Source organism: Parus major, chromosome Z (assembly GCF_001522545.3).
Source record: "Parus major isolate Abel chromosome Z, Parus_major1.1, whole genome shotgun sequence".
In the NCBI taxonomy this organism is placed as follows: domain Eukaryota; kingdom Metazoa; phylum Chordata; class Aves; order Passeriformes; family Paridae; genus Parus; species Parus major.
This window is the reverse complement of record NC_031799.1, coordinates 13,429,623-13,456,729: the sequence shown is the minus strand read 5'-3', so window position 1 is coordinate 13,456,729 and position 27,107 is coordinate 13,429,623. Positions and strand designations below refer to the sequence as shown.

At 36.6% G+C, this 27,107-nt stretch overlaps 2 protein-coding genes across 2 annotated transcripts; one reads left to right on the top strand and one right to left on the bottom strand.

The window, feature by feature from the left end:
- Nucleotides 1–4,657: 4,657 nt before the first annotated feature.
- Nucleotides 4,658–12,336, top strand: SELENOP (selenoprotein P). The gene is made up of 5 exons (XM_015615143.2): nt 4,658–4,909; nt 6,400–6,603; nt 7,791–8,003; nt 9,568–9,685; nt 10,566–12,336. The coding sequence occupies exons 2-5, from the start codon at nt 6,413–6,415 to the stop codon at nt 11,223–11,225; spliced, it is 1,182 nt and encodes a 393-aa protein (XP_015470629.1). The 5' UTR covers nt 4,658–4,909; nt 6,400–6,412; the 3' UTR covers nt 11,226–12,336.
- A 58-nt stretch (nt 12,337–12,394) lies between these two features.
- On the bottom strand, nt 12,395–27,029 carry CCDC152 (coiled-coil domain containing 152). Its single transcript, XM_015615144.2, has 9 exons — nt 26,925–27,029; nt 24,937–25,053; nt 23,788–23,893; nt 17,513–17,581; nt 16,453–16,517; nt 14,900–15,002; nt 14,086–14,213; nt 13,081–13,167; nt 12,395–12,517 (listed from the first exon to the last, which is right to left on the bottom strand). Exons 2-9 carry the CDS (start codon nt 25,021–25,023, stop codon nt 12,395–12,397), a joined length of 768 nt encoding a protein of 255 aa, XP_015470630.1. The 5' UTR covers nt 25,024–25,053; nt 26,925–27,029.
- Between the last annotated feature and the right edge of the window lie 78 nt (nt 27,030–27,107).

The window sequence follows — 27,107 nt, the reverse complement described above, 5'->3', positions numbered from 1 at the left end:
TTCAGCCCCCTTTAGGTACTGAAAGACCTCAGTAAGGTGTCCCTGAGCCTTCTCTTCTCCTCCCCAACTCTTTCAGCCTGTCTTTGCTGCTGAGGTGCTCCAGCCTTCTCAGTATCTTTGTGGCCTCCTCTGACCCTGCTATTCGAAAAGAAGTATCATCAGCAATCTACTGTCAATATCATGTATTTGAAGCCATCAGTATTTCAGTTTGTCAGACTCCATTCCATGTAAGACAACCTCTATCTTACACTTTGATTATCTGAATCTGCCCATAAACACTCCTAACGTCTCTTGCAGACCATAATGTTCACAGCCACTTCTGTATTATCAGGAAAAGAGAGCAACACAGAGTCGCAAAAAGAAATTTAACCAAAAACACATAATCCAATTTTTAACACAGTTAAAAATTTCTTGAAAGAGAGTTTTTTTATACACGAACATCTCTTATTCATTAGCTGGGACCAGTCTTCACTTCAGTTTTAATGTATTTCACAACAGATAAGCAAAGGACAGACTTGAGCTTCTCGTCAGGTTCACTGTATATGGTCACTGAATCCCATGTACTGGGCTGTCTTCACTTCCATTCTGCAGATAGGGTTCAGTGCAGTGAACTGTGCCTGCATAACCTGTTGTAAATCATTAACAACAGCTTGCTTGTACAGGTATTTCTGGTGAGAAGCGTTTAAATATAGTCACCTAGAATGAACAACTGTGAATTTAGCTGATGAATCATTTTCCTCCACATCTCCTAAGGAGGTTTATTGTGTATGGAGAGTTTAATAGGAATTTTGTGTATTGCTGATGATACTTCGGAGGTTTTGATTATTTACACTCTCTTGGAGGCCTGATCTTTTAATGTAAAGAGAAATGTCTGAATGCAGTGTAATAGAGAGGCTTTTTTACCTTTCTGTGTGTTCATTGGTCTAGATCCATTACCATTTTACATTTATAAAAACAGTGAACTGCATTGGAGAGCCTAAAGCTGCCTGCTGAATTCCTGGTGCAACTGCATCATTCCCGTAGAAGGAGGCTCATTGTGTGGGACATGAGATCTGTACAGATACCCTGCTTTGGGCACTGCATGACTACATTTGCTCCTGTGTTTACTATGCCAAGCACTAGGAGCCTCAGCAGAGTCACACCAAACTGAAGGAATTTTCAGTTTTCCTCTATGGATCACAGAATTATTATATTTTCCTCTATGGACACACACAAGTATTACTTAATACACCTGTAAAAATACAAAAATGTGGAAGATTTCCTGCAGCTGTGATCTTCTGAACCACCTCTTGGGTATCATCAGCAAATTTTTTCTTCCTTCAAATGATAAGAGAACTGTTTTTAAGCTCACTGCAGTGACTTGGAGAATTTGTGGACTGATAGAATTATTGCAGGATAAATGCAGAAAGTAAACAAAGCCTGTAAGGAACTCAGAATAGATGTAGGTGTTCAGCAACTAGGGTCTGATTGCATTTGTAATCTGTGTAGTGATTGGGTCTGAGGACACATCTGAAAATATTTCCCTTCCTAATTACAGTGTGCTACACATAGGTTCAAGCAGAGAAAGGTACTTCATTATTGTAAATGGAATTTCCAAGCAAAAAACCCAATCATTTTGCAATTAGATCAGGGCTCCTTTAAGTCTCATTTTGTTTATAAGTAGACAATTGCATGTATCAGCTATTTCTTTGTTCACTGAAAAAATCTTTAGGCCTGCATCAGAGGATGTCAGTTTTAGCTCCTTCCTTTGAATTCTGAGAAGTAAGCATTTATTAACCTCATGCTGTAATTTACTTTACTTCAGTGTATCTTTTTGCTCTTCACTTAAGTGACCTTTTTTTTTTTTTTTTTCCCCCACAGCATTTATTCAAGTTTAAGGCCTCATAAACTAATGGAAATTTCTTTATATAAGCATTAAGTAACTCTAACAGCCTACTGCTGTTGCAATATTTTCCACTATAAAGTATGAGTAACTACCCTGAGTTGACACAGTGTCAGAGAAGACAGAGAAGAGCCAGTAAAGAATTAAGATTTGCAAGTGGACTTTGAATTCTGTGTTTATGACATCCTTCAGTCACAAGGGCAAAACAGGCACTGAAGTCCTAAGGCCTCACAATAGGGTTCATGCTGAATCTGTGTTCTGCCCCCATCCTCATGCTATTTGCACATTACAAATCTCCTCAGCAGGTGTTACCAGAATTAATTTCTGACAGCCATCGCTTCTTGTCTTTTGGGATTGTGGCATTGTGTTGGGGTTTTGAGTATATTTTTGATTTTTTTTTCTTTCTCCAAGAAAAATTATGTTACTAATCTAGATAACAGCAACAACAAATGATATTTCTATGCTGTCATGCTTTGAAAAGTTTGGAACATGTCAAAAAAGCTTATGTTCAGTAAGAAAGGGGGCTGTTATTTCCACCAGAGCTATTATCCTCCCCCAAAGAAGAAAGAAAGTGAACAGAAACAAGATGATCATTAAAAAAATTATTGTTTGAAACTGAGGGCTTGTCCAAATTAGAGTTCATAACTTGCCTCCTGCCGTGAGATTGGACCAAACTCAATAACTAAGAAAATATTTGCAGTGGAAAGCAAAAATTAGTATTTAAGGTGATTGTTTCTTTACAAGCTATAAACAAAGGGCTACAGAAGCCTATAAACAGAAATGGGATTTATGTACAGAAATGGAACAGTCAGACTCCTAGCCTGTTAATTTGACAATTATTAACAGCTTTATCCATGTTCATAAAAAAATCCTGTGGAAGTGGATTCTTTCTTTCCACTCTGAAACAGTAATGCTTCAGATTGAAGCATTATTAGTTAATACATTTCTAAACCAAATTAATTAGATCTATCTTAATCCACAACCAAGATTATAATATTTCCTGCCTTCCTTGCTTTAAGACAGAGGAACTTTTTTCCTCCATAAATATTAAGGCATAACAATGATCTTAGGTAGGGTGAATATTAAAAAGTAAGATGCTCATGGCTTATCACTGTGAACATAGTTGAAATCATCTTAAGATACTAAGGGTTACAATAAATATAATTATTAACAATACTTCCTATAGTATTTATTGTCACAGTGCTTCTCATCTCTCAGTAAGGCAACTGAGGGTCTGCAGGTGTCTCTGCTTACTGTATGGGAGGAAATACTAACTTTTCCATAGTCACCTCTATCCATTTCCATCCTCAGTGTGTGCTTTCCACAGCAAGGAACTTGTTTTATATGATAGCTGCTTCAGCTCAATTTACTCTGTCTGAGCTGAGTTCTTCAGTACTTGTGCGCTGCATGTCTCAGCAGCACTCTGTGGTATTACATATAGTTTATAGGTTCAGCACTTGTTAATCAAACCTTGTCCACATCCTCTCTATGAAGAAAAGGAAAAGGAAATGGAGTGTTGCTCTTCCTTTGAGAGTGTCTCCACTTATTGTTGCTATAATTGGCAAAAGAACAATTTCAGAGAGCAGCAGTCACCAGTGAGCTGCATTACTCTTATTAGCCCTATTAATAGAGCTGTATGTGCTTAATTTTTGTTGGCTGCCTCTGTGCTCATTCAAGAATTGGTGGATGTGGTGCACACCAAATACTTCCAGCCAAACTTACAGGATTTTATCAGTATTGAGAATCAACCCCAACAACTGAAACAGGCGGTGAGCAAATTGTCGATCAATTGGAACAGTAAAGGCCGCTATTGCAGATAGGAGAGTTTGGTACCAAGCCAGCAAAGAATACAAGATGTGTTTCCGCTAACATTATAAGGAATACGAACACACTCCTGTTCTTAAAAAAACTTCAGGTCTAGTATGAACTCTGTCTGTTTTCCACGTTGTATCTTCCAAGACCACTGACTAGTGGAAAGAAGTGCATAGGACTTCTACAGCATAAATCCCCAAGGTCAGCAGTTCCCTTTCTTGAATCCAGCCTAAAGCAAAATGCTTATCTGTGCAGAAGATGGCCTCAGGCCATAGATCTAAGCAGTATCCATCTCACCACCTTGAAATATGAGGGCACACCCTCATATTTTAAAACTTTTTAAACATTTATTTCCCCATACACATGTAACATGTACATTGAAGGAAATCAAAGCAAAGCAAGCTGCTGTTGAAGTAAAATGCATGGATAAACAATTCTCTCACCAAGGAAACCGAGTAGGGAAACAGTTTAACATGGATGTCCACAGATACATCGGTGATCAGGGCTTAAGAAAACATAACAGTGAAATACAGAGGCTCAGGTACCTACTGCCGGCAGATAGAGCTTCATGACTTTCATGTAGCTACATTGATTTAAATGGCTGAAGTTCTGGGCTTTAACTTTCAAAAAAGTTGAAGAACTGGAAGGTTCTACTGAGAAAAGTTTGAATGCAGAGTGATATAATCAAGAGCAGCTGGGCCAAAGGAGCTCAGTATGCACATGCCCTCAGACAGAGCACAACATTCTCTAAGGCAAATATCAGATAAAACATATGAGACAAAACCTGCTAGCTCAGCGTTTTTTTAAATAGGGAAGTACCTTCCCCCCTCACTGTGGTTACCACTGTGTTCAGAAAATAATGACTCCTTGGCCCATCCCCCTCCTCTGACTGTACCACTACCACCAGCTGACTGGGGTGACTGATAAACTGCATAGAAAGATATTTGAAGTCATGACAGTAAAAATACTTTGCTATTATGCACAATAAATGGTTTCCACTTGGGATTAGTTAATGGAGAAATATTTTGGGTAGTTTTGCTCAAGAGGTTTCGTTTGCTTGCAGGGACGTTCAGAAAAAGTTCCCTGAACTTTGAACCGTATCTGCAAAGTGAGATAAACAAGAGCCATATAAATACCACAGCCCTTTTCCCCACACTGTTTCCTTCTGCGGCAGAGCCAGGCACAGCTGCCAAGAAGGGGGAGGAGGAGGACAGGGTAAGTGTGCTGGGTTTGCTGTGAAAGAGCTTCATGACTTAAGATTTGGCAGAGTGTTTGCTTGTTTCTTTGGCTGAAAAGTCTGACTGTGGAAATTTCCATTGGAAACTAAGCGGAAAGTTGAAATATGAAGAGAAGTATAAGGCAGGCTCTCCTGCAACTCGCAGGGTGGACAGCTGTTGCTGGGTGCTGCATGCCAGTGCTGCAGAAGGCTGCTGTAAAGGCAGGGAAGGAGATCAAAATATCATGAGAGTATCATGTGTTTATAATGGATATAAAGGCAGGAAAGAGTGGAAAAAGGCTGTGTTGGTATATACTGGACCACAGTTTAGTCTTCATAGTACTTTACCTAGAATGTAGGAAAGAAATGTCAGGGACAGCTGGCTTTCACAAATGCAGCAACAAATGACTTTTGTTTTAAAAGATCAATTATTATTAATCTTTTAGGCTATGACAAGGTGGCTGAAACATATATTAACTGTCATAAATCAGAATTTATTATTTCCAAACTATTATGTGGTCACTGTCAGACTTTGATGTAAATGGTGAAGTTATATAATCCCATAACCTAGGACATGTTGGGGAGCAGCTTTATAATTTTTCACACTTATAATTTTAAATATTTCTTGATAATGGGTGTTTAAGCCAAAATTGAGATGTTAATGGAATAAAATGAAAAGGTAACAATGGAATTTCTTATATGCTTTGATTTTCATAACAGTAACTGGACTAAGAATGGATATGAGATTTTGTAAGATCTGAGGAATCCTGAATGAAATTCAGTTTTCATTTATGGTTTTTGTAAAATTGTTTCTAGTGCCTGACTTCTTCATAGATTTTTTTTTTCATTGAGATCCAGATACCCCAGACTGACATGCAAAATTTTTTTAAGTATTTTTCATTATTTTCTGCTATGTTCTGTAACACTTGCTGGGTATTGAAATCCACTATTGGCACATGTACTTTTAAGATAGTGGAATTACTTTGGAATCTGGAGTGAACTGATCTAGATTCTTCCTGACATAAATAGGCTTAACACAGTTGATTTCAAAACACAAGAAAAAAGCCACTTTAAAATCACTGAAGTGTTAAAAATGGTCAAAAAGAAATTACAAAGAGTAAAAAAAAACTTAGTCTGATTAGTAATGCTAAAAAAATTTTCAGCTATTCTGAATGTTTACTTTGTAGCTGTTCAAACACAATAACAAAAAAACCCCAAAAACCTTCAAGCAGTACAAAGAAAAAAAAACACCTACCTCGATTACAGAGGAACTCCACTGGATAACTAAAGAAACTGAGCAGTAAACAAAGTGCTCAAATTTATTCTTACACAGATTTGTGGTTTTTTGGCATGTTTTTTGTTTTGTTTTGTTTTCTTTTATTTCTTTTTAAACTGAATGGAGTCAATATGCTGCTGTTTTCATACGGGAATTTCAGTCTGAACTTTGTCTAGGCATTGGCCTTACTTTGTTTATTTTCTCTCTTCTCAGGTAAAGCCCAGCCATGTGGGCAGGTCTGGGGCTAGTTCTGGCCCTCTGTGTCCTCCCAGGAGGAGGGACAGAGATCCAGAACTGCCAGGAGCCCCCAGAATGGCGTATTGGGGAGGAGGACCCAATGTGGAACTCCAGAGGCTCGGTGACAGTGGTGGCTCTCCTCCAGGCTAGCTGATCATTGTGCCTGCGGCAGGCTTCCAGGTAAGTGTGTCTCATCCCAGATTTTGCTCTCCAGCTGAGAATACTACGTGTGCCCTGCCACAGATGCACTCCATCAACTCTAGCTACCCCAAATGCCACCATCACTGCTGGCATGTGTGACCCAGTGACCAGGCTCACTATCAGCAGAAGGGTTCTGTGCCAGTGGGTAAGATTATCTCTTGACCTATTCCTGACTTTCAGGAATAGATCATCTTCTCCAAATTATGTTTACAACATAATTGTATGATCAACTTTAATGACATTAATGAAACCCAAACCACAAGAACAGCAACAGAACCAACAGAAACAGCAATAGATGATTAATGTAGCAAAAATAGTGAAGCCAAGAAACGTCACGATTCTTTAACATGGTTAGATCATCTTAAATAGAGATGTTATCACTGATTTCTTATGTAAGATCTGTGGGGGGAAAAAATTAATCAAAACTTGTGCTTTTAATGTGGCCTTTCAGCCTGTGTTCAGAGATCCTACATATATTTAAAAAATCCAGAAGTTAAGTTAAATACTGTCCTTTCAAAAAATTGATGAAGCATTCAAGGAAGTCATTAGTTTTAGGTTTTCATCCACGAACTGGGACAGTGATGCTCTATTTTCTAGAACTTAATCCTTGCAAATAAATAGCTAGCATGACAGTAACAGTAGTTACAAAATAATTTTCAGCTGACCCAAATAGGAATTGAATAAAGGTTTTATTTTTGATTCATTTAGGGATTGCAAAATTATTTTGGTTTAAAAGTTCATAGTACCAGTTTTAGATTTGGATTTTAGTCACAGTGAGCGCACCTTAGTTTTCCTCTCTAGGCTGCATGACTTACATATCATAATAAGCTTTGCAAGTTTATTAAGAATTGGATTTAAAAACATAGTGGTAAATCTGTGTCTCTGTCAGAGTTAAAAGTGGGCTTTCTGTTTGGCTTTCAAGGTCGTTGGTTTTGGTTCTTACATTTTAGAAAAAAATTAAAAGAATCTTCCACATTCTAAACTATTTCCTGTAACTGAAAAATAGTTTTCTAGAGCAATTCCACAGGAAAGATACAAATGAAAAGGAAGAAACTCCATGTCATACATCTATAATAAAAGCAAGATGGAGCATATTAACTCTTATGTCAAATTTGTCTCATGATTCTCTAATGGTTTATGGTCTTGCTTCTTTGCATTCCCATTAGTTTGGAGGACCTGCGCGTAAAGTTAGAGAATGAAGGATTGGTCAACATCTCGTATGTGGTTGTCAACCATCAGGGACCTCAATCCCAGAGGGAATTTCACCTACTAAAAGAACGTGTTTCAGACTACATTACCGTCTACCAGCAAGATGAGCAGCAAGAGGATGTCTGGACTACTTTAAATGGAAACAAGGATGACTTTCTCATCTATGACAGGTGTGCGCTTACAGACAAACATGGGAAAACATTCACATGTATTTTGAGTAATGATCCGTAAATCTCTGTATTATTTCATTGATGTGCAAATAACAAAGACATCATGCTCAGCGTTTAAGTTGAACTAAGTAAAGTGCTAGTATTTATTGGAAAAACAAAGTTACAAAAGCTAAGTTTGCTTTTGCATGAGTAATTTTGGATTATTTTTTTTTTTTTTATAATTAACATGGATTTAGATGATCATTAAATGCGCGTAAAATTTGGTAACATGTTCATGGTTTTATAGTGTTTTTATTTTCAGATAACTTTATTACATTCATGCATGTCAAAGTTTTATCTTTTATTTCATGGAAACTTTTTGATGAGAGTTGTTGAAAATGCCATATAGACATAAGGAAAATTAGTCTTCCGGTCAAATTTAAAACTTCAGAAGAAAATTGCTTTTCAATATAAGATTTTTCCCCAGGTATATTTTGGAAGCACCACTAGGTAATTAAAATCCCAGTTTTTCAATTTTGATGTGATGGTAGTGACTCTAATAGTTACTACTCCTTGAAAAATCCTGCACTTCAAACATGTCTATCCTTGTTACTTTATATTACTGTTAGGAACATTCCAAGCTCATACTAAACCATAAATAAGCTTAATGAAGAGTTAGAAAGTTATTCTTTTTCTGTAATGTGATGAATTTAAATTAGATGAAGTTTGTGGGATGAAACTAACACTGGAATGAGTGATCTTGTATGTTACAGCAGCAAGTATGCCCAAGTAAGAAAGGCTGGTGTCATACAACAGGCAAACAGAGCAAGGCTGTATTCCGTCTGGGAGCATTTGGAAGGTTGACCAGTTCTGTGCTGTTGACACACAGGACATATGTACATTTTGGACTGTTTTAATGGCCATGATCCATTATGGTTCTAGGAGTCTGTGTTGTTATTGTGCCTTAGCTGTGAAAGCTTTGTCTGCTGCTGATTCTAAACGTGCAGTCCCCAGTGGGGAGCTAAGGCCAGGGGACTGTGTGTTGGCATTGAACTGCCATTGTGTACAGGTTCTGCATTTACTCCAGCTCCTTTGAGCAGATCAGTTGTATAGTTAAGTGTGTATCAGAACACTCAAGTGTAACATGGGGCAAGCAGGCACCATAACAATCCCCTCATGCACAATAAATCAGTAATGCTGATTTACTGATTAACTGCACCACAATGCCCATCCCAGTCAAAATACCTTAGGTTTCATAGAAACACGTGGTAAGGATGCAGCAATCACTATGCAAACAACCCATCTCATTGTCCCAATGGGTCTGCAATGAGTGCACCTCTGCCATCCATAAGTGCCGCTAAGGGAGAGGCAGTGCAGTTACCACATCAGCTGGAAATCATGCTTCACATACTGGGCAGTGCAGGTGAGCAGGCAAGAATTTGTAAGGAAGACACTGGATTTGGCTGTGAACTGGAACAGAAACACTCCCCATGGAACTGGTACAGTGTGGGTGGATTGATGCAAGTAAAATGAGATATCATAAGAAGTGAGGTTTAATTGTAGGTATTTGTATTTCTCTCCTTAGATGCGGCCGTCTAGTGTACCATCTCGGTCTGCCCTACTCCTTCCTGCATTTTCAGTATGTGGAAGAATCTATTAAGATTGCATACTGCGAGAACAAGTGTGGAAACTGCTCCTACACGGTATTTTCTTGTCTCATTCTGTGTATGGTAGAAAAGAAAACTGGATATGATTGGTATTTAAAAAAATATTTCAGTGATTAATCCAAAAAGATTTCAAATTTTCACATTTCATGTATCTCGGCAGACAGCTTTTAAACATTTTTCTAAGTGGATTAGATTTGATTTCTAATAGACTGACTGATTATCTGAATTCCTGTCCTCGATAGAAATGCAACTAACTGTCAGAAATGTAAATTCAGTCTTGGAGGGTAATTCAATTTGTAGAGCTATATAGAGGTAGTAGAGGTAGTGAGCAATTAACTACTCTAGTTTTGTAGGATGGGTAAGTACATAAAAAACAGTATTTTTTTAAAACCTGGGAATGAAACTCAAGCTGGTTTGCATTACTATTCATTGTAGTTTGCATTTGAACACAGTTTACAAGAGTTATTTTTAAAAAGGTGATACAGTACAAGACAAACTATTGTTGCTGCTGTAAAAGAAGCTTTTTTCTAATGCATCATTCAAGATCAGAAATGCTTTTAAGGATTATAATGAAATGTGAACACATAATCATAGAAGTTCAATGAGAACAATAATTTTTGATCCCAATGTGCAGTGTTCCGGCTAAATGTAGACCACATACAGGTCAGATGTAGGATCTAGGATAAGAATACTTGTTATTGGCAATTTCTGAAATTTTAATTGCTAAAAAGCCGTGTCTAGTTGACAGTAGTGTGACAACAGAAGGCTATTTCTGATATGCTCATACATTCTTCAACAAAATAGAACAAATAATTTAAAAGTGCCTTTCATGCTCTGCAAAAATGTTAGTTAATATTTTACAACTAGTTTAATTGAATACAGTGCCCTGTATTTAATACAGGTGTCTGTTTTGCAGGAACCCGATATTGATGGTGTATGTGAAAACATCACTAAAAAAGCAGGTGAAGAGCTGTCAGAGATAGAACCCAAGCCAACGGGTCAGCATTCCCATCCCAACCTGCACAGACATGGACACCACCATCGCCGCCACCACCACCACCATCACATGGGCAGTCGTGATCCCAAACACGAGGACCACCAGGCTGCTTCTCAAACTGAGAGACATCATCCTCACGGCGGCTGGCGTCACAGGCTTTTTGGCCGTCACAGACATGATCAGATAGGTAGTCAGGAGCACGTAGACACTGCCCCTCCAGGAGAAATTGTGGAAATTGCACAAGATAGAAAACTACGAAAGAAAGGGAAAAACAGCTGCAAAAACCAGTTAACTTGAAATTGGGAGACAGGATCAGGCTCAGCCTCTAGTAGCTGATCCTGTCATTGTCGACACCTTTTGTTTGAAGAGCTAGGGAATTCTGTCACTTGACAGTGTCGTGGTACACTACCAAATTCTTGCAGGTGACATGGGCAACTGGCAGCAGAGGACATCACTGAGTCTTGACAGTGACGTCTGCTCTCTGCTGCCTGACATTCATCACCAGCAGGAGCAAGTGAAACTAGTGACACCTGACAGTGACAGGAAAAAGCGAGAAACTGATCCTGAAAAACAAACTAAGCACCTTCCAGAAACAAGAGAGTCCCACTAACTCAGTTCTTATAGTTGCAAGAGCAGAAAAATGAACAAATTAAGTGTTTTCATTGCCCCAAATTCAAAATTAAACTGACAGGTATGGGGATTTAAAATATTGCAAAGAAGTGTAATTTTAGAGCAGGGCTCTTAGAATAATAGAATATCCATCAAATTTCATCAGAGAAAAGCTTCATGATTTAAAGGAATTTGGTTGACCCTTAGTTTGTTTTTCAGTTCCGCTGGGAAGGTGTCTGCATTCTCGATTAATTTGTCTTTCTTGTTTCTCTTCTAACATTCTGCTTGCATTTGTGAGGACAGGAGCATAAACTATGACCTAGGGGCTCCTGTTTGATGTTTTGCAATCAAGAACAGAAGATAACCAAGAAAGATATTTTAATCATTTTTTATTAAGGGATAGATTCAGAAGTTGAGCTTTTTGGTTTTTTCTAACCTGGGGATACAAATCACGTACAAGCAAAACTTACTCCTAAGCAATGTGACAGAACAATTCCACAACAAAAATGTAATATACAGACAGTAACTGCTTTATTTTCAAGTAACAGATAGATATGCTTAACTTTTGTGGCTCTTAGATACAGTAAGAGGGTCCATTAACACATACTGCTACTGCCTGTAAAATCCTACTGAATCAATAAGCAAGAAGTAGTGTTAACAACTGACAGGCAGAATCAAAAAGAGGGTGGGATGAAACAAGTTTAATCTTGGTGTACTGTTGATCTTTGTAACAGTGCTGAATTTGATAAATCTGTATCAATTAGTAACAAAATATACCACTTAAACTTGTATAACTTCTCTGTTTGTAGCCTAGCATTTCTAATGTTTGATTAACTGAATGGAAGTAAATCCAGTTTGAAGGATTCCTGGATGAAGAAAAGAATATTCATGAAAAGAAAACTGCTATGAAAGCATACACCATAATTAATGATGGTTTAATAGGGAAATTACTACTCCTACAAAACCTGAATCTTTTTATTGTGAATGCTGATTAGCAAGAGAGTAGTTCTGAATGTACACAGAATACATGCCTTTGGAATATTTGACAGGAGTGTTTTCAATAAAACATACTTTCTTCACATCCTGTTTTTATTTTGAGATGCACAGTTTGAAACACTGAAATACTTCACGTCATTTACTCAGAATCTCCTCCGTTTTAAGGGCAGGTCTTGGCCTTTATTAAGACGTTGCTCCAAGTCTCTTATGGTGTTTCGGAGAATTTCAATTTCCTTGTTTTTCTCTTCCTGGAGGTGCTGCAGTTTCTGTAAAAGTGCAGGCAAAGGCTTCATTCTTAAACATCACATAAAATTACGTACTGATACATTTTTCTACTGCGTATAAGATATATTCTAATAAAAATATTTTCCTTAGTATTTTATACTACAAAATTACAAAAGCTATTTTCCCAGAATCCTCTTTTTCTGCCATCCCAAAGTCTTGTAAGCCTACAAAAAGAAAAACCAAACCAAAAAACACCCCCAAAACAAACAAACAAAAAAGCCAACCAAAAAAAGCAGCATATGCAGAGTTTATATCAGTGTCACTGATGGCAGCTCTAGTTTAAGTTTCCTGATTAACAATACTGTAGTAAGACCACCTCACGTGTGGCTTTTTGTTGGTGCTTGCCCTCAGCAGTACCAATATGTCAAGAGCCATGACAGTTGGAGCTGATGATCTTAAAACCTTTCTCCATCTTAATTAACAATTTTGTGAATCCAGTCCTGTATACGTGGGAGGGATGTGTGGGAGAGAACAGAGAAATCCCAGGGAATTGGTGATTCAAACACCCTGAAACAGTATCTGTGTGCTACATGAAAGCACCTACCCTTCGATAGATACTTTGTGGCAAGACTGAAGCATCTGAAAAGGACTTGGTGGTTTTATCCTGAGCTCTTGCCAATTTAGCGTTGAACTGAAAGGATAAGGCAAAGACAAAATGGTAAGAATGAATAGGGAAAAAAGTAAAAAGCTGTTCTAAAAGTATGCCAAGTGTCATTTTCACTTTTTATTAGTTGCATTTTTTTTACCTGAGAATTAGTAGCAGTAAGCCTTTCTACTAATTCTAGGAAAATGAAGCTACTTATGCTTATTTTAAAAAGAATGCAGTTACAAGCTATGTTTCTTCAAAAAAAGCCTCAAAGTTTTGGAAAAGTAGTAGAAATATGATAAACTAAAACCGTGTGGATAAAAAAAGACACTCCTGAAAAAAGAATAAAATTGAAGGATTCTCAGCAACATATCTACAGCAGGAGAAAATACAGAGAGTGTTAAAGACCTCCAAAACCATCATTCTTCTCTTATGTTCCAAAGATAACAGCCTGAACACTCACATCTTATTTCTTTTTTGATGTGTGAACAATTTGAAGTATTTCCTTAATCCTTTCTGTTATGAGAGCAGTTTAAAACATGAGCAATGAAATACATGTTGAATGCTCTGTCTTAAATCTCTGCAGGATTAGAAATTTTCATTGGAATTTTATTTTAAAACATATATATTCTCACCATTCAGAAATTAAAAACAAGAAAGTTAAGCAGAAAACATTGTTGAATTTTTTAGTATCTCAAAATCTTAAAATTTTCAAATAATTTAATTTGGAACAGAGCAACCTTCAGTCTCCCTATACCATAGGTGGATCTTGACTCCTGAGCAGGAATGAGTTACCATTGTAGAAGGAAGCATCTGCCACTGATCCTTGTAAAGACAATAAATAATGAAGTTTTCTAGATTCCATCATATTACTTTGTTAAGTACTAATCAACATTTTTTCACTACATAGTTTTTTCCTACCCAATGCCCAGTTCATCTTTAAGTCAGTTTTGTAATGCATACCTCTATCTGCAGTTTAATTATTTCATTCTGCTTCTCTTCATTTTGAATTTTCAGCTGTCTAGTTAGCTCTAATATTTCCAGTTCTTTTTTCTCTCTCTCTTCTCTATACTCCATTTCTTTTACTTCAACTAGCAACAAAGTAACACCAAATAATATGATTATAGAAGATGTTTAGATGAAAAATTACCAGTTTTCCAAATATTAGAACTTTATTGAACATCATTTCACCGGAAGAGAATTCAAGCAAAAACCACACTGAAACTATATGAAAATCACACTGTCCTATCCGAGTCAGATGGTGTCTTTTTAAAAAGCATCACAATTTACAAAAACTCTCTTTGTTGCTTTCACCTATATGACCAAAAAAATCCTGCATTTTAAGTTTGTCTCTAATGGAGAAAATGAACACAGAAGTTTTTCCTCATTGCAGTATTATTTATTTGTGAGTAATGTCCTTCTGTGCTGAGCACAGATAGGACATTCTAACAGCAGTCTAACTTACAGTTCAGAGCAAAGTTCTAGTTGCCACTTAACCTAAAATTTCATTCCTTCAGATTTTTAGGCCCATATTCCCGGCATTTGTTCTAACTATTTGGGAATTTCTGCTCATCCTGTGTTGCTGTACTATTGCTTCATTACCACTTTCTGCTCTCTTCAGCAAAGATAAAATTCCATTAAACACTGCCCACTTCTAGTGTTCACATGTTTCTGCTAAGAAGTGGAACTGGTATTTATCCTAGACAAAATGTAGCATCTATAGATGACAGCATGTTTTATCCATTGCATTAAAGTGTTCAGTCTTCAGAGAACTTACATTTTTTCCTTATATCACAATTCAACTGCGTTATTTCTAATTTGTGGTCTTCCTCTTTGTTTTTAATTTCTATCATGAGTTTCTCAATTTGATCTTTATACTCCTGTGAATGTAAAATATTTTATTAAGATCTTGCAGTTTCTATGCTCCTAGCCTTCTGCAAAGCACAACCATCATGTGAAAATATACAGCACTCTATAATTCAGTACTTGTTTTATTCTTAATCTTTTAAATTTAAATGCCCAATTACTTCTTACACTGTCTGGCTGAAGTCCACAGATGAAAACCAGCAGATTTCATTGTATTAAAGCTATCTGTTAATATAAAATTAGAAACTGTACTCCTTAGGAGGACAGGCAAATGGAGAGGTAGTATTACTTTCCTGAGTACAGGATCTGAAAAATTATGCAGTTAGTTAAGGGACTACAGTTTCACCTTTGTGGACTTTTGATCTAGGAGTGCATGATTTAAGTGTGAGTTTTTTTAGCATTGCTTAAACGAAGTATTCCAGAAGTATTCATGTTGGCAGCAGTAGACACATCAGTGATACTAGCAATAGCGATGCTGGTGGCACTGACACTCGAAGTTTGAAGATGACAGTTATAAATTTAGTCCAATAACTACTCCAGCATTATCACTAGCAGCCACTGTCGAGGTGCTCACTCCAAAGTTCTGGTTACAGCCTTCTGACAAGGTTGCTACAGGGCAATGCCTGAGGGCACTCACAAAGGTGATCATTGACTGGGGATGAGTATATGGAGACATGGTCTGCACCTTCAGAACTACACCAGGAGGTCCCACCATGCTCACATGTGTTTAATGGGTGCAATAATAGTTTATCATATCCTTTGGAAGGCATTCTTATTTTTTACTCCAACAATCAAGATAAAAGCTCTACTGGTATAAATATTTAATTTTAACTCATAGTACCAACACAGGCAAAGAAAATCAGCAGTGAGATTTCTGATCTTAAACAGATAACAGATCTGCACTCTTCACACAGAGAACTTTGAAAACAGAGATTATGACTAGCGCTGCTAGTTTTACCTTCTTTCCAAAAATGAGTGCCATAGATAAAAAGTAAAGGACAATATATGGAATTTATTATGAGGTACAGATAAGAGTTATCCCTATTATCTTTGGAGTATTCCTGAATAAACTGGACAAAATTCAGACCACCCCTGATTCTCTGTCAGCATAACCAGGCATCTTCAATGTGAAAACTGTATTTCCACACAAAATATTATTTTAGTGCAAGGGATTAGAATGGTGAAGGTGAAGTTCAATTTAAAGTTAAATACAGCTAAAAAACCCCCAAGTGCACCTCAGATTGCACCAAAATCCTCAGCACCAAGAAGTTTTAACTTCTCAGTTCTCCTAACACCTCACATGAATATTGTCATGAGAACAACCCTTTCCTTTTTACACACGAAAATCATTGAGAGAAGAGCAACAATAAGACTATCAATAGCAAGCCCTAAACAAAATGATATGCAGCATAATAGAGACACAATATTATTCCTCTACCTAAGGAATGATAATTTGTGACATACCTCTTCACAAGTCTTTAATTTATCTTCCAAGATGTGAATGGTTCCCTTCAGTCTATCATTTTCATCTACATAAACAAAAACTATATGGTACACTAAAAAGTACATTTTGACAATTTCTTTAGGATGAAAGCACAATACGGAAATTGCTTGCATTTTTTGACTTGGCTGAACTTTGAGAAATTTTTTTATGGCATAATCATCATCACAGAACTACATACTGTCATTCTCCATTTTTTAGCAAGAAAAATAATAGTTTAATCACAATATTTGCCTGGTATTACTACTTAGAACTTTCTTTAGTCTTCTGATAACTGATGCAGTCAAGAAAATCTAGATGCAAAGTTCTTTGACTCAGAAAATAAAAGGCTATTATCATGGCCTTGAAACAATAGTTTCAAATTGAAAGATGCAAGTTTTTAAGTACTTGTTTCCCAAAAACTAGAAAACAGTATGCAAACACAGAATTTAGAGAAAATAGATGGATTTTTTTTATTATTAATATCAGTTTGAGTATTAAAAACATGCATATACTGCCAATGTTAGAATTGGATATGCTAATATGCCTTGAATGCATAATGATGGTGTACTGCTGAGCTGTAGTATAAAGATATAGCAAATACCTATATACTTTATTTTCAAGTAAAAATGATTAGTTATTAAGTATATGTGGATAACAGCAGTAACATTTAATAAAACTGTATATTAAGGATTAAGACACTTTGGTTTAACGAAGTGATAAAAACTGTGCATAAACACTTGAATAGTCAACAGCTGAATGATACTTTCTCACCTTTTGTAAAATTGCCTGTGTTATACTATAACGAATTTAAAGCCCAACTATTGATTAAAATAACCCTCCTGAGGCGGTTTCTAAGCAAGAAAATGGCAGTAGACATTTATTACTGCACGATTGATTTTTAGATGTTTTTTTGTTTGTTTCTCTTTGCCTGCCAGTAAGTTTGTCTGAAAAAAATCAGTAAATATAAATGAAAAAATTAAATGCCTGCTCATTCAAAATGACAGTACAGCATTTATATAAAATAACATTTTTTGCCTTTACCTTTCACATTACACTGGTTTTCAATGGTTTGTGTTAAACCCTTTATCACATTCTGTAGAGTACTGCATTCTGAAAGAAATGAAACATCCGGTTTTTTGAATAGTGTCTTCACAACTTTTCATTTTGTTTACAAAATTTTCTCAAATATTTTATAATAATTTTGGTTAAATATTACCCTAAATCTTTTTTCTGACTGTAGAAATAAGTCATGTTATTATTACATGGTTACTGCTTAATACTAGCTTTTAGTTTGATGATTGATTAGAAGCAATTTTGTGAAGCAATACAAACAATTTCATAAAACTATTACATGTTTGTTTCTAGTCAGAAAACAAGCATCTTTTTGTTTTCTGGGCAGTACTAGAAGTTTTCTCAATCAGCCTTCCAGCAGTTTGATGTATTTAATGAAACTGAAACTTACTTTCCTTACAGTATTTCCTTTTCAACAAGACCAAGGGTGTCCACTCATTGCAGTCTCTCACCCCTTTTGTACCCCTTTCTTGATGCATGTAACGTTCATCTTGTGGCTCAACAGAAGCTTTTTGAATATGAGCACATATTCAGAATATGTGCTATGTCTTCACTGTTTAATTTTATACAGGAGAATTACATATGCAAGTGCTTATCAATTTGTGTACTTTCAAAATTTTATTTCATAATTTTATTTCTTAAACTGTATTTTTAATATTCAAACACCGTATGAACTTCCTGTAATACAGGATTTGGTTTTCATTAAATATGACTTTTATCCCTTACGTTCATTGTAAATTTATCAGTAAAGTCGCAAAACTGTCGAAGACTGAGAATAGTGGGGGCTCTACAACTGATGTTGCTTAATTTTAAAACTTCTCTTTCTCTTTCCTGAGTACCACCGCGTTTCTTAGATGGCTTTTAATTTCCACAACACAGAAGTTCGCTAAATAACAGTTAATTGTCTCATCAGACCACAGCCCTTTTGAAAACTGTCTGTCGTGTAAAGACTACATTACAAATAATGGAGTGAAGGAGATGAGCTAAGATCACAGCTAACAGGTTCAGTTTTCCGCGTAGTCTTTTTGACCGTCAGTCTAATCGTCCATCAAGTCCGCTTTTCACGCAGCCGAGTACGTTAGCCAGATACCTTCTCCCGTTCCGTGCTTCCAAATAAAACAGTAGAGGGAGCACGAGCAGCGCAAATACATCGCCTGTCCCTCGGTTCCTGAGCCGGATCAAAACCAACTGCGGAAAAATCCTGCTCAAAGTCGGAATGACGAGATCAGCACGCCCGTTTGTACCAACTAGTTCTACTACGGATTTCGTCCCATTTGAAAATGCATGGAAATAAACACAGACGCTTGTAATCCATGCAAAATTTGGAAAGACTTCTCAGTCAACACTAGCACAGCAGCTAGTTTTTAAAAACTATCACAATTCTTAAAGTGTAAACCACTCTTTTGTACAGTCCCAAGAATATCTGCTCATCTTTCTTAGTTTTAAAGGACATATCTCAGCAAATCTCATATGTACTTAAAGTTCTGACTGGAAAAAATTCTTGGGAACCCACAAGTTTTACTAGCCCACATTAAGGAAAAGAAGCAGAATTTTGCTTAATGTTTACAGCCTTGTGGCCACTGTCATAGCATCTGCTATAGATTCTGTGTAGTTCCTTCCCATAAGGAATACTGCCTACATGCAGAAAGACTGAACAGCGTAAGTGTTCATCTGCATTTATAACTGATTTTTTTATAGGGCAATTACATCAACCACTTCTTCCTTTTAAACCTTAGAAAGACTAAATAAACAAATACACAACCCTGAAGACGTTAAATAGAACCTCCTTAAGCATTTCAAAATACTTAAAACAAAAATGTGATTGCTTTCTTTCAGAAAACTATATTAGAGTTTAATTCAGAACTGTAGCATCACAAGAGTCTATTGAGCTGCCATAGAAAAGGTTTAGGAGTAGAAAACAAAGATGATAGACTTGTATCTGTCTAAAATGGATCTGCAATGATGTACACAAAACAAAAATTGTTGTTTAGAATCTAATTTTTTTAGCAAAGAATGTATCAAGAGAAAATAAAGTTAATTTATGACCTCTCAGAGAGTATATACATTGTCCAAGCTATCCACCTTATCTTGGATATAAGTGTTTCACTACCCACTACCTCAATATTTAGATGTTTTCTTCCTTTCTTTGCATTTCCTCCAGAATTTCCAATCTTTTTCTACCTTAAACAATTCCAGGAAAGACTTTTGACCAGGATATCAAGGAGTTCTCAGGTTCTCAGGTTCTCAGCTAGAAATTTTTTTGGGGTGTGAAATGCCTTTTTTTTTTTTCCCCCTTAAAGCAAAATGTTCTTCAGTCAGGATAAAATTCTACATCCTCCACCCCACTACCACTAGTAGCCACAAACCCTTCAGAGTAGGTGGAACAACAGCGTTTCCTTCCACAGCACTCTTTCTTCCCGTTCCTCTTCTGTAATTGGACCAACCCTTCAAAAGATACTTCAGGAACTGTGGCTGACTTGGGTTCTGGGAAACAGCTTGGGACATAAGGCTGGGAGAAAACTTTTTCCAAGACACAACTGGCATTATCACTCTATAAAAGCCATTCTCACAACTACAGTCTGTTCAGATAACGACTGCCAGAGTAAAGATTGAATCTATCAGTCAATTGAAATCAATGCTGTATTTGGTCCCTTGTGCCTCTCCAGAGCAGCACAGGACCCCTCTCTAAGCTCATCAATACTAAAGAGGATCTAGCATCTCTTTTAATCCCAGAGTGCTTTGACCTTCCAAAAGGTTTTTATAAAAATTGAACTATTAGATGCGAAAGTTTTAGTACTCTGATTCTGAATACCACATATGCTATTACTTCTTTTGAAGGGTCAGTGTGGAAGGTCAATTTAATAAAGGTGCAAAGACTATTTCTATCAATTGCAAAAAGAAAAAGAAAAATTATTTAGAAATTATACAGACTTACTAATTTATAATCACTACATCAGCCTTTCACATCATTTTGAAATACTCCTAATGTCACCACCACTTTTCACAGGCTCTGTTCATCTCCAGTAACATGTTAACTGTTTACCTGAAGGTTCCTGTGACAGTCTCTGCCACTGGTTATGCCAATTTTCTGCCCAAGATGTTCTTTTTGAAGCTCCGATTTATGAGCACCAATAATGAATACAGTTCAAAACTATAAACTTAGAAGCATTTCATGCTCTGGTATTTGATAGGTTTACCTTATTGTTAAGCGCATCAATTTAATAGTTTACCTTACTGGTAAGTACAGTATCAGAGAATGGGCCCTTACTGGGTCATCTGGCCCAACCTCCCTGCTCTGGCAGGGCCATTCCAGAGCACTCTGCACAGGATGGCAACTAGATGGTTCTTGAATGGTTCCAGTGGGGGAGACTCCACAGTCTCTCTGAGCTTAACCTAACAGAGCAGCCATGATAATTGTCTTTTATTTCTAAATACATTGTGTCCCCTTGGCATTTTATTCATATTTTACTTCATTATCATCAAATAGCTTTCAGAATCACCTCTTGGATGTCTTGCCTTGTTCCAAGTTCCTGTTTTTCACTTGTTTTTGTCAATGTTACTAATATCTCTGCAATAACTCTTACTCATTGACCAGGACACTTGTCTTCCAGAAATTCTGCCTCCTATTTATATCTGCACTATCCCTATGACTTCAATATTGTTGAGATTTGTTTTTTCCTGACTATCCCAGTTGCTGAAACATTAGTTCATATTTCAGGCTGATTGCTCTGGTATTTTCACTTGGACTTCCGCCACCCACACTTCTTTCTCCATCCTGTGTTTCAAAAGAAGCTCCACAGGCTGTTCTCTTCAGTTATATCGGCATAACTATCTCATCATATAATTTCTCTCTTATCTCATGAAAGTGAGGCAATACTGTTTACAAAGCTCAGATCTCTCTTCTGACTTTGATCTGTTTTCAGTCTGTTCCTCTCTCTTGTTGGAATCATCCCAGATGCTCTGGTCACCTGAGTTGTCTCTCTTACTTTCTCTTCTAGCTTTTATACCATAGATTCTACGGTAAGAATTATTTCTTGGTTTTGCTCACGTTTTCCCTTCCTTTTTTACAAACTGTTTTATGTAAACCCACTCCTTTCTGGTTTCATCAATAAAGAAGCCTCTTCTGTTTCTGATTGACTGTACTGCACTTTCTGACTTCTCTGCTTAATAAGGAAACAAGTGTTTTTGACTCCAACCAAAGTTCCATCCAGCTCACTATGCCACCTTCACAATACACACTACAAAATTATTCAGGAAAGATGAAAAAAATGTAGATAAATGCTATCATTAGTACGTCCTCTCAACTTCCCAAACACAGAATGATGGGGGACAGTGAGAGATACTGTCTTTGTGTTTCAAAAATTTGTTGTTTTCTGTGATTTTTTTCCCAGTCTTTTTGGATTAATGTATACTTCTGTTATCCACAGGCTTCTGTGGAATTGATTTAACTTTATTTTGTAATGTGTGGAAAAGTTCCTCCTTTTTTTAGCTTTAAATCAATAAACATGCTTTATTTCCATATGGTTTTTTATTACATTAGACAATGAATATTTTATTCTGTAATCACTTTCTCTATTCCATTCACAATTTTACAGCTATGAGTCACATCATCTCTATTCTTTGTCTTGGCTGAAAAGTTCACAGTCAACTGAAGTATTTCTTCAGGTGTTCTAAAATTGTGAGCAAACCTGTGAAAGCCCCATGTGCATCTTCCCCCACACACTTTTCTTGGGGGTTAGGCTGGGCACAAGGCCATCTTAGAAAGAGTGTAGATGATGTAATTGAAGAAAAGCTGGCAGCAGATTCAGAAATAGCTGTCTCTCCTTCCCATGGTAAGGGAGCTGCTTGCAAACTCAGGCTTTAGCCCTTGGCCTATGCTGCATTTGTGTGTCAGCCATACACTTGACCCTGGTCATGACCTAGGGAGCAATTTTCTGACTTGATATCAGACCTGCCTCATCACTTGGAACCAAGTAGAGATCCTTGGGCCATGTCTGGCCTTTGTTACCATTTCTGAACTCCATTCTGACTCAGCCTCCTGAGTCACTCCCATCAGTACAGACTTGTTTGGCAATGTAGACTTTTGGCTGACCATGGCAGTTCTTGCTGGGCCAGCCCTGCATGGGCACAGTGGGAGTGAGCCTTGCATGGTTAAGCCCCCTATGTCCATAGTCTTTGTTACAGGAGTGGTTCCTGATTCCTTATACCTTGCTCCTTACTAGCAATACCAAGCCTTGCCTCCTTCTCTGTTACCTTTTCTAGCTCTTCTATGTCTGTTTTGAGATGTGTGGACCAGAACATCAAACAAAAATCACAGACTTTACAGAGTCACAATGCTTATTTCTCTTTTTTTCTTCCGTAATTATGCCTACCACTGTGTTTGTTTCTTTGTCTACTAATATTTTAAGAGAATACAAATATTTTAAGAGAACTGTTTAGAGGACACCAAGATCTCTTCCCTGAAAAGCAGCCAACTAACATCAACCATTGTTTATACAAAATGCCTCCCATTTATGCTGCTACTGATCTTCATCACTTCATCATGGTCATTCTGTACCATGAGTTTTTTGGTATATCTGAAGATATACCAAATGATTATCATCATAAGCAAACTTCACTCACTCAATAGCTCAATTACAACACTCAGTTTCTGATTATGCTAAATTATCCAAGTCTCAGTGAATATAAATGAAACCCCACTGGCAATCTCCCTCCTGTGTGAAACTAACGTTGGCCCTACCCTGCTTCCTAACTTTCAGCAGGCTGACTTCTCAGAGATGAAAGTCCTACAAAAAGACGCACCTTTCAGCTACTTTACAAACTACAAAAGAATAAGCAACCACAAATCCATGCTAAGCACTAGATACTGTTTCTCATTTCAAATACTCATCTAACACCAGTTCTAGAACAAAACAAGTCTTAATTTTATAATTTTCTCTGTTATTTCCTCCTTTGTTTCATAACTTTTTAATTATGATTATAGACTTATAACTTTCATCTATAAATGGTAAATTAAATTTTATTAGCACCCATTGAACAGTCTAAATCCTCATAAAATTAATATGGATATGAATATTTACTATGAGATGGATTTCATTACATGATTCAAAATTAGGCATTACTGCTTTTCCCAGAGTTTCTTCGATCCTTTATATGTCATTTTTTATGGTAGAAAATAATGAAAATATCTCTCAGAACTTCTTGAATATATGCAAAAATCATACCTTTCTAACAAAAAAACTTACCCTCTTTTACTGATTCTTCCTTTGATTGGCTTAATGTTAGCAATCTATTACATTTTTCCAGCTGATGAATCAGTAGGTTATTCACTTCATTAATTTCTGATATTTTCTAGAAAATTGGAGAAAGACTAATATTATATTAACATGTTTTCAGTTTTGAGTTTTAAGTGAATAAAAAACTTAACAATTCCACAATACTGCAACTGCAGTCCAAGCCTGTACTATTTCCCATTCAGGAAATTCTTTTATAGAGAAGAATGAAGAAGACTTGAGATTCTTTGTATTCCAAGTTTACCCCACAGAACTAAGAATGCTGACTTACATCATGACTTATAAACTATTTTCCTCTCAGTTTTGTAGCCCAGAGTCTGGATCAATCATCTTGGACTGAGTTTCTTTCTACAGCTTTGCATATGAGACTGTCAGTGCTCTTGCAGAGCAACAACTTGAACAGTATATAGGGAAAGGAGCTGGTATAATAAGTTTATTCCAAGAGAAATGCTAAATTTATTTCAGGTACTTCATTTATATTACCTCTAGTATGGATTTGCTGACCAGGAAATCAGCAGAAATCTGATCAACATCAATCTAAAAGGAAACACAGTACTGATTTTCCTCAGAGGGTCAATCTTTTAAGAAATGACACACATATAAGATAAAGGAAGCTCAATACATATGAAATGTAGGCACTCATGCTCCTGATAGGGCAGTGACATTTTTCTAGAACAAGGAACAATTTCTGAGAGGATACCCCAGCACTAGACCACCTGGTCTAGTAAGAGGTGTCCCTTCCTGCAGAAGGAGGTTTGGAACTAGGTGGGCATTGAGGTCCCTTCCAGCCCAAACAATTCTGTGATTCTATGAAAGCCGTGTAATACAGTTCATCTTCATCTTCCACACTCTTTCTGAGAAGCCAATTTGACCTCTGGATGATGGAAATTCTATCGCAGAAACAAAGGCTTCTCAGACTTCACAGAATCCACTCCCATGACTCCAGGATACGGTCAGTACAAACAGTTTTTCACATGAAACTGGTATTACAAGGCATGACAGCTGAGACAACTTAAAGAAATTTTCACTCAAAAAGATTTTGAAAATGTCACAAAATAATTATAGATTGCAGTCTCAACATTTTTTACCTTCTTCACTTACCTCTTCTATCTCTGAGAAGTCATCTAAAAGTTTATCAAGGTTGACTACACTGGTTTTCTTCATAGTTTGTTCATCACTATGATTCATTTATTTCTGGACTATATAATCAAATGATCACTAGATATAAAAAATATATCTATAAATTAATATATTTCTCATTCACACTATGTAAATTCTTAGGCAAAAATGTAAGAAGAACAAAGAAGACTATTTTTTAAAATTAAAACTATTTTTGTGTTGAAGCTAAACTTCAGGCTATTTAAGATCTTGCATTTCTAGGAAATACAATGAATGTCAGAAAGCCTAAACAATATCTTCCAAAGTGGTATACTGTAGTTGAATTTGTAAATTTTCTGCAATTAAAAAGTTAGCCTGGACCTACTTCTATAAAGAGAATAATGCACCAGGCACATATTAAGGCAGCATCTTTTATCTGTGTAAATGCTCTAATACTTGACTACTGAGGTTTAAAGGCACTTACATATTTTATTATAAACAAAAAGTGTTAAATCAGTAATAGGCACTGTGACACGTCATAAACCTTGCTGCAGAATAAAAATACAGTATTTTGATAGGCACCCATATAGTTCCAGATTTTTAACACAACCCCTAATTTTATAAATTCTACTTACAGAATCTTCAACATATATTTTCAAGATCTGAAATACATGACATGAATGCTTCTAAAAATATTCAAACTATCTCTCAACATCAGGTTCTGTGAGACAAAAATTCCAATACCAGTAAACCATGTGATCCAAACAAAATCATGACTTCTATGTGGTGTGTGAACAGCCTTTTTACAAATAACAAAAGAATTGCAACCAGGGAGATGAACCAGAAGTTAAAATGTGTTCACTACCCAGAAACTGAATGAGTTTCCAGACAGAAATACTGGCAGTACAGTTAAGCACAAATAGGTAAATGCACAACACTAAGCAGAAACCAAAATTACACAAATGAATAATTTTCTCAGTCATTCAATATTTACAAGCTTTTATGTATAACTTCTTGAACAAAGCAGTAAGATATTGGTTCTGTGTGTTTAATACTTTTTCTCTTGTGCCCACTCTTTCCTCAGTGAGACTAAGACTAAATCATAAGCCAAAGCTCAGTTTTTAAAATTAACAGTTTTCAGAATATAATAAACTTTGAAAAATTAATGCTTCTTAGTTAAATTAATGGGGGTGTGTGTGTGTTATTTTTTAATTAATTAGTAATCTTAATGACATGTAATTTACTACAGTGCAATGATTTGTTAAATTAGGGTTTATGTATTCAGGACACTCAAATTTGTAAAATAATTACAAATCTTAGTATTCTGTTAGTTGATAATCTAAATGCACACTGTGAATGTCAATCCTTTGACTTTTTCAATCTTTATCATGGGCAGTATCTTATATTTGTCAATGACCATTTTTTTAATTATACTTTTTAAACTGTGTTGCACTCTCCACATTTTGACAGAGGATAGAATTCAGAGAGCTGCCGTGTTTTGCTGTTTTGTTTGCTTCCTTATTCTATGGCATCACTTGTTTTCTCGGAAGACAGGATGTGCTCAGCGCTTGGCAACAGTACCACTGGGTACAAAACTCCTGCTGAACTGGAACAGTAAATTAAAAATAATTTTGTATTAATAATGTTGCATTTTTTCCAGCAGGAAAACTCATCACTGTTATTTTTGTGCATATTACTATTACACGTTATGTCTTCCAAAGGCATTTTTGTTAAACCTCCCACTCCTGATTTGAATGATGATATTTATGTCACTGGGAGAAAAATTAAAGATTTAAATTGTGGGTTTGGCTGCTGTAAAAGTGACACCTTCCTTTAATGCCTCTTTGACCCCTTGCCATCCATGCTTTCCCAGTATCACTTTTACAACTATTGTAGCTGATGATCCTATTTTGAAAACTAAGTTTTCAATTTTTTGCTGCATATGGCAGTGAAACACATGTACAGAGAGAGAGCGAGAGAGAGACATTAACTGAATGTAGGAATTATTCAGTAGCAGGCACGTCAGGCCTTCCTGTCCTTTCCTGTCCTTTGCCGACCCTCGCTTACGCCGCTGCCCCTCAGGCACTTGAGGGGAACCCGCGCGCCCGCCAAGGCGGGAAACCCAGCCCCGCCGGCGGAGCGTACCACTACCGGCCCTGCGGGGGGGTGGGCCG

Bases quoted from the DNA above. Each gene is read 5' to 3' on its own strand.
- CCDC152 (XM_015615144.2), bottom strand. From the start codon at position 25,023: ATGAATCATAGTGATGAACAAACTATGAAGAAAACCAGTGTAGTCAAC. The intron at 13,168-14,085 runs GTATGCATTACA...TTATCCTTTCAG, and splicing joins TAATTAAACTGCAGATAGAG to TTCAACGCTAAATTGGCAAG. The intron at 12,518-13,080 runs GTAGGTGCTTTC...GCACTTTTACAG, and splicing joins CACAAAGTATCTATCGAAGG to AAACTGCAGCACCTCCAGGA.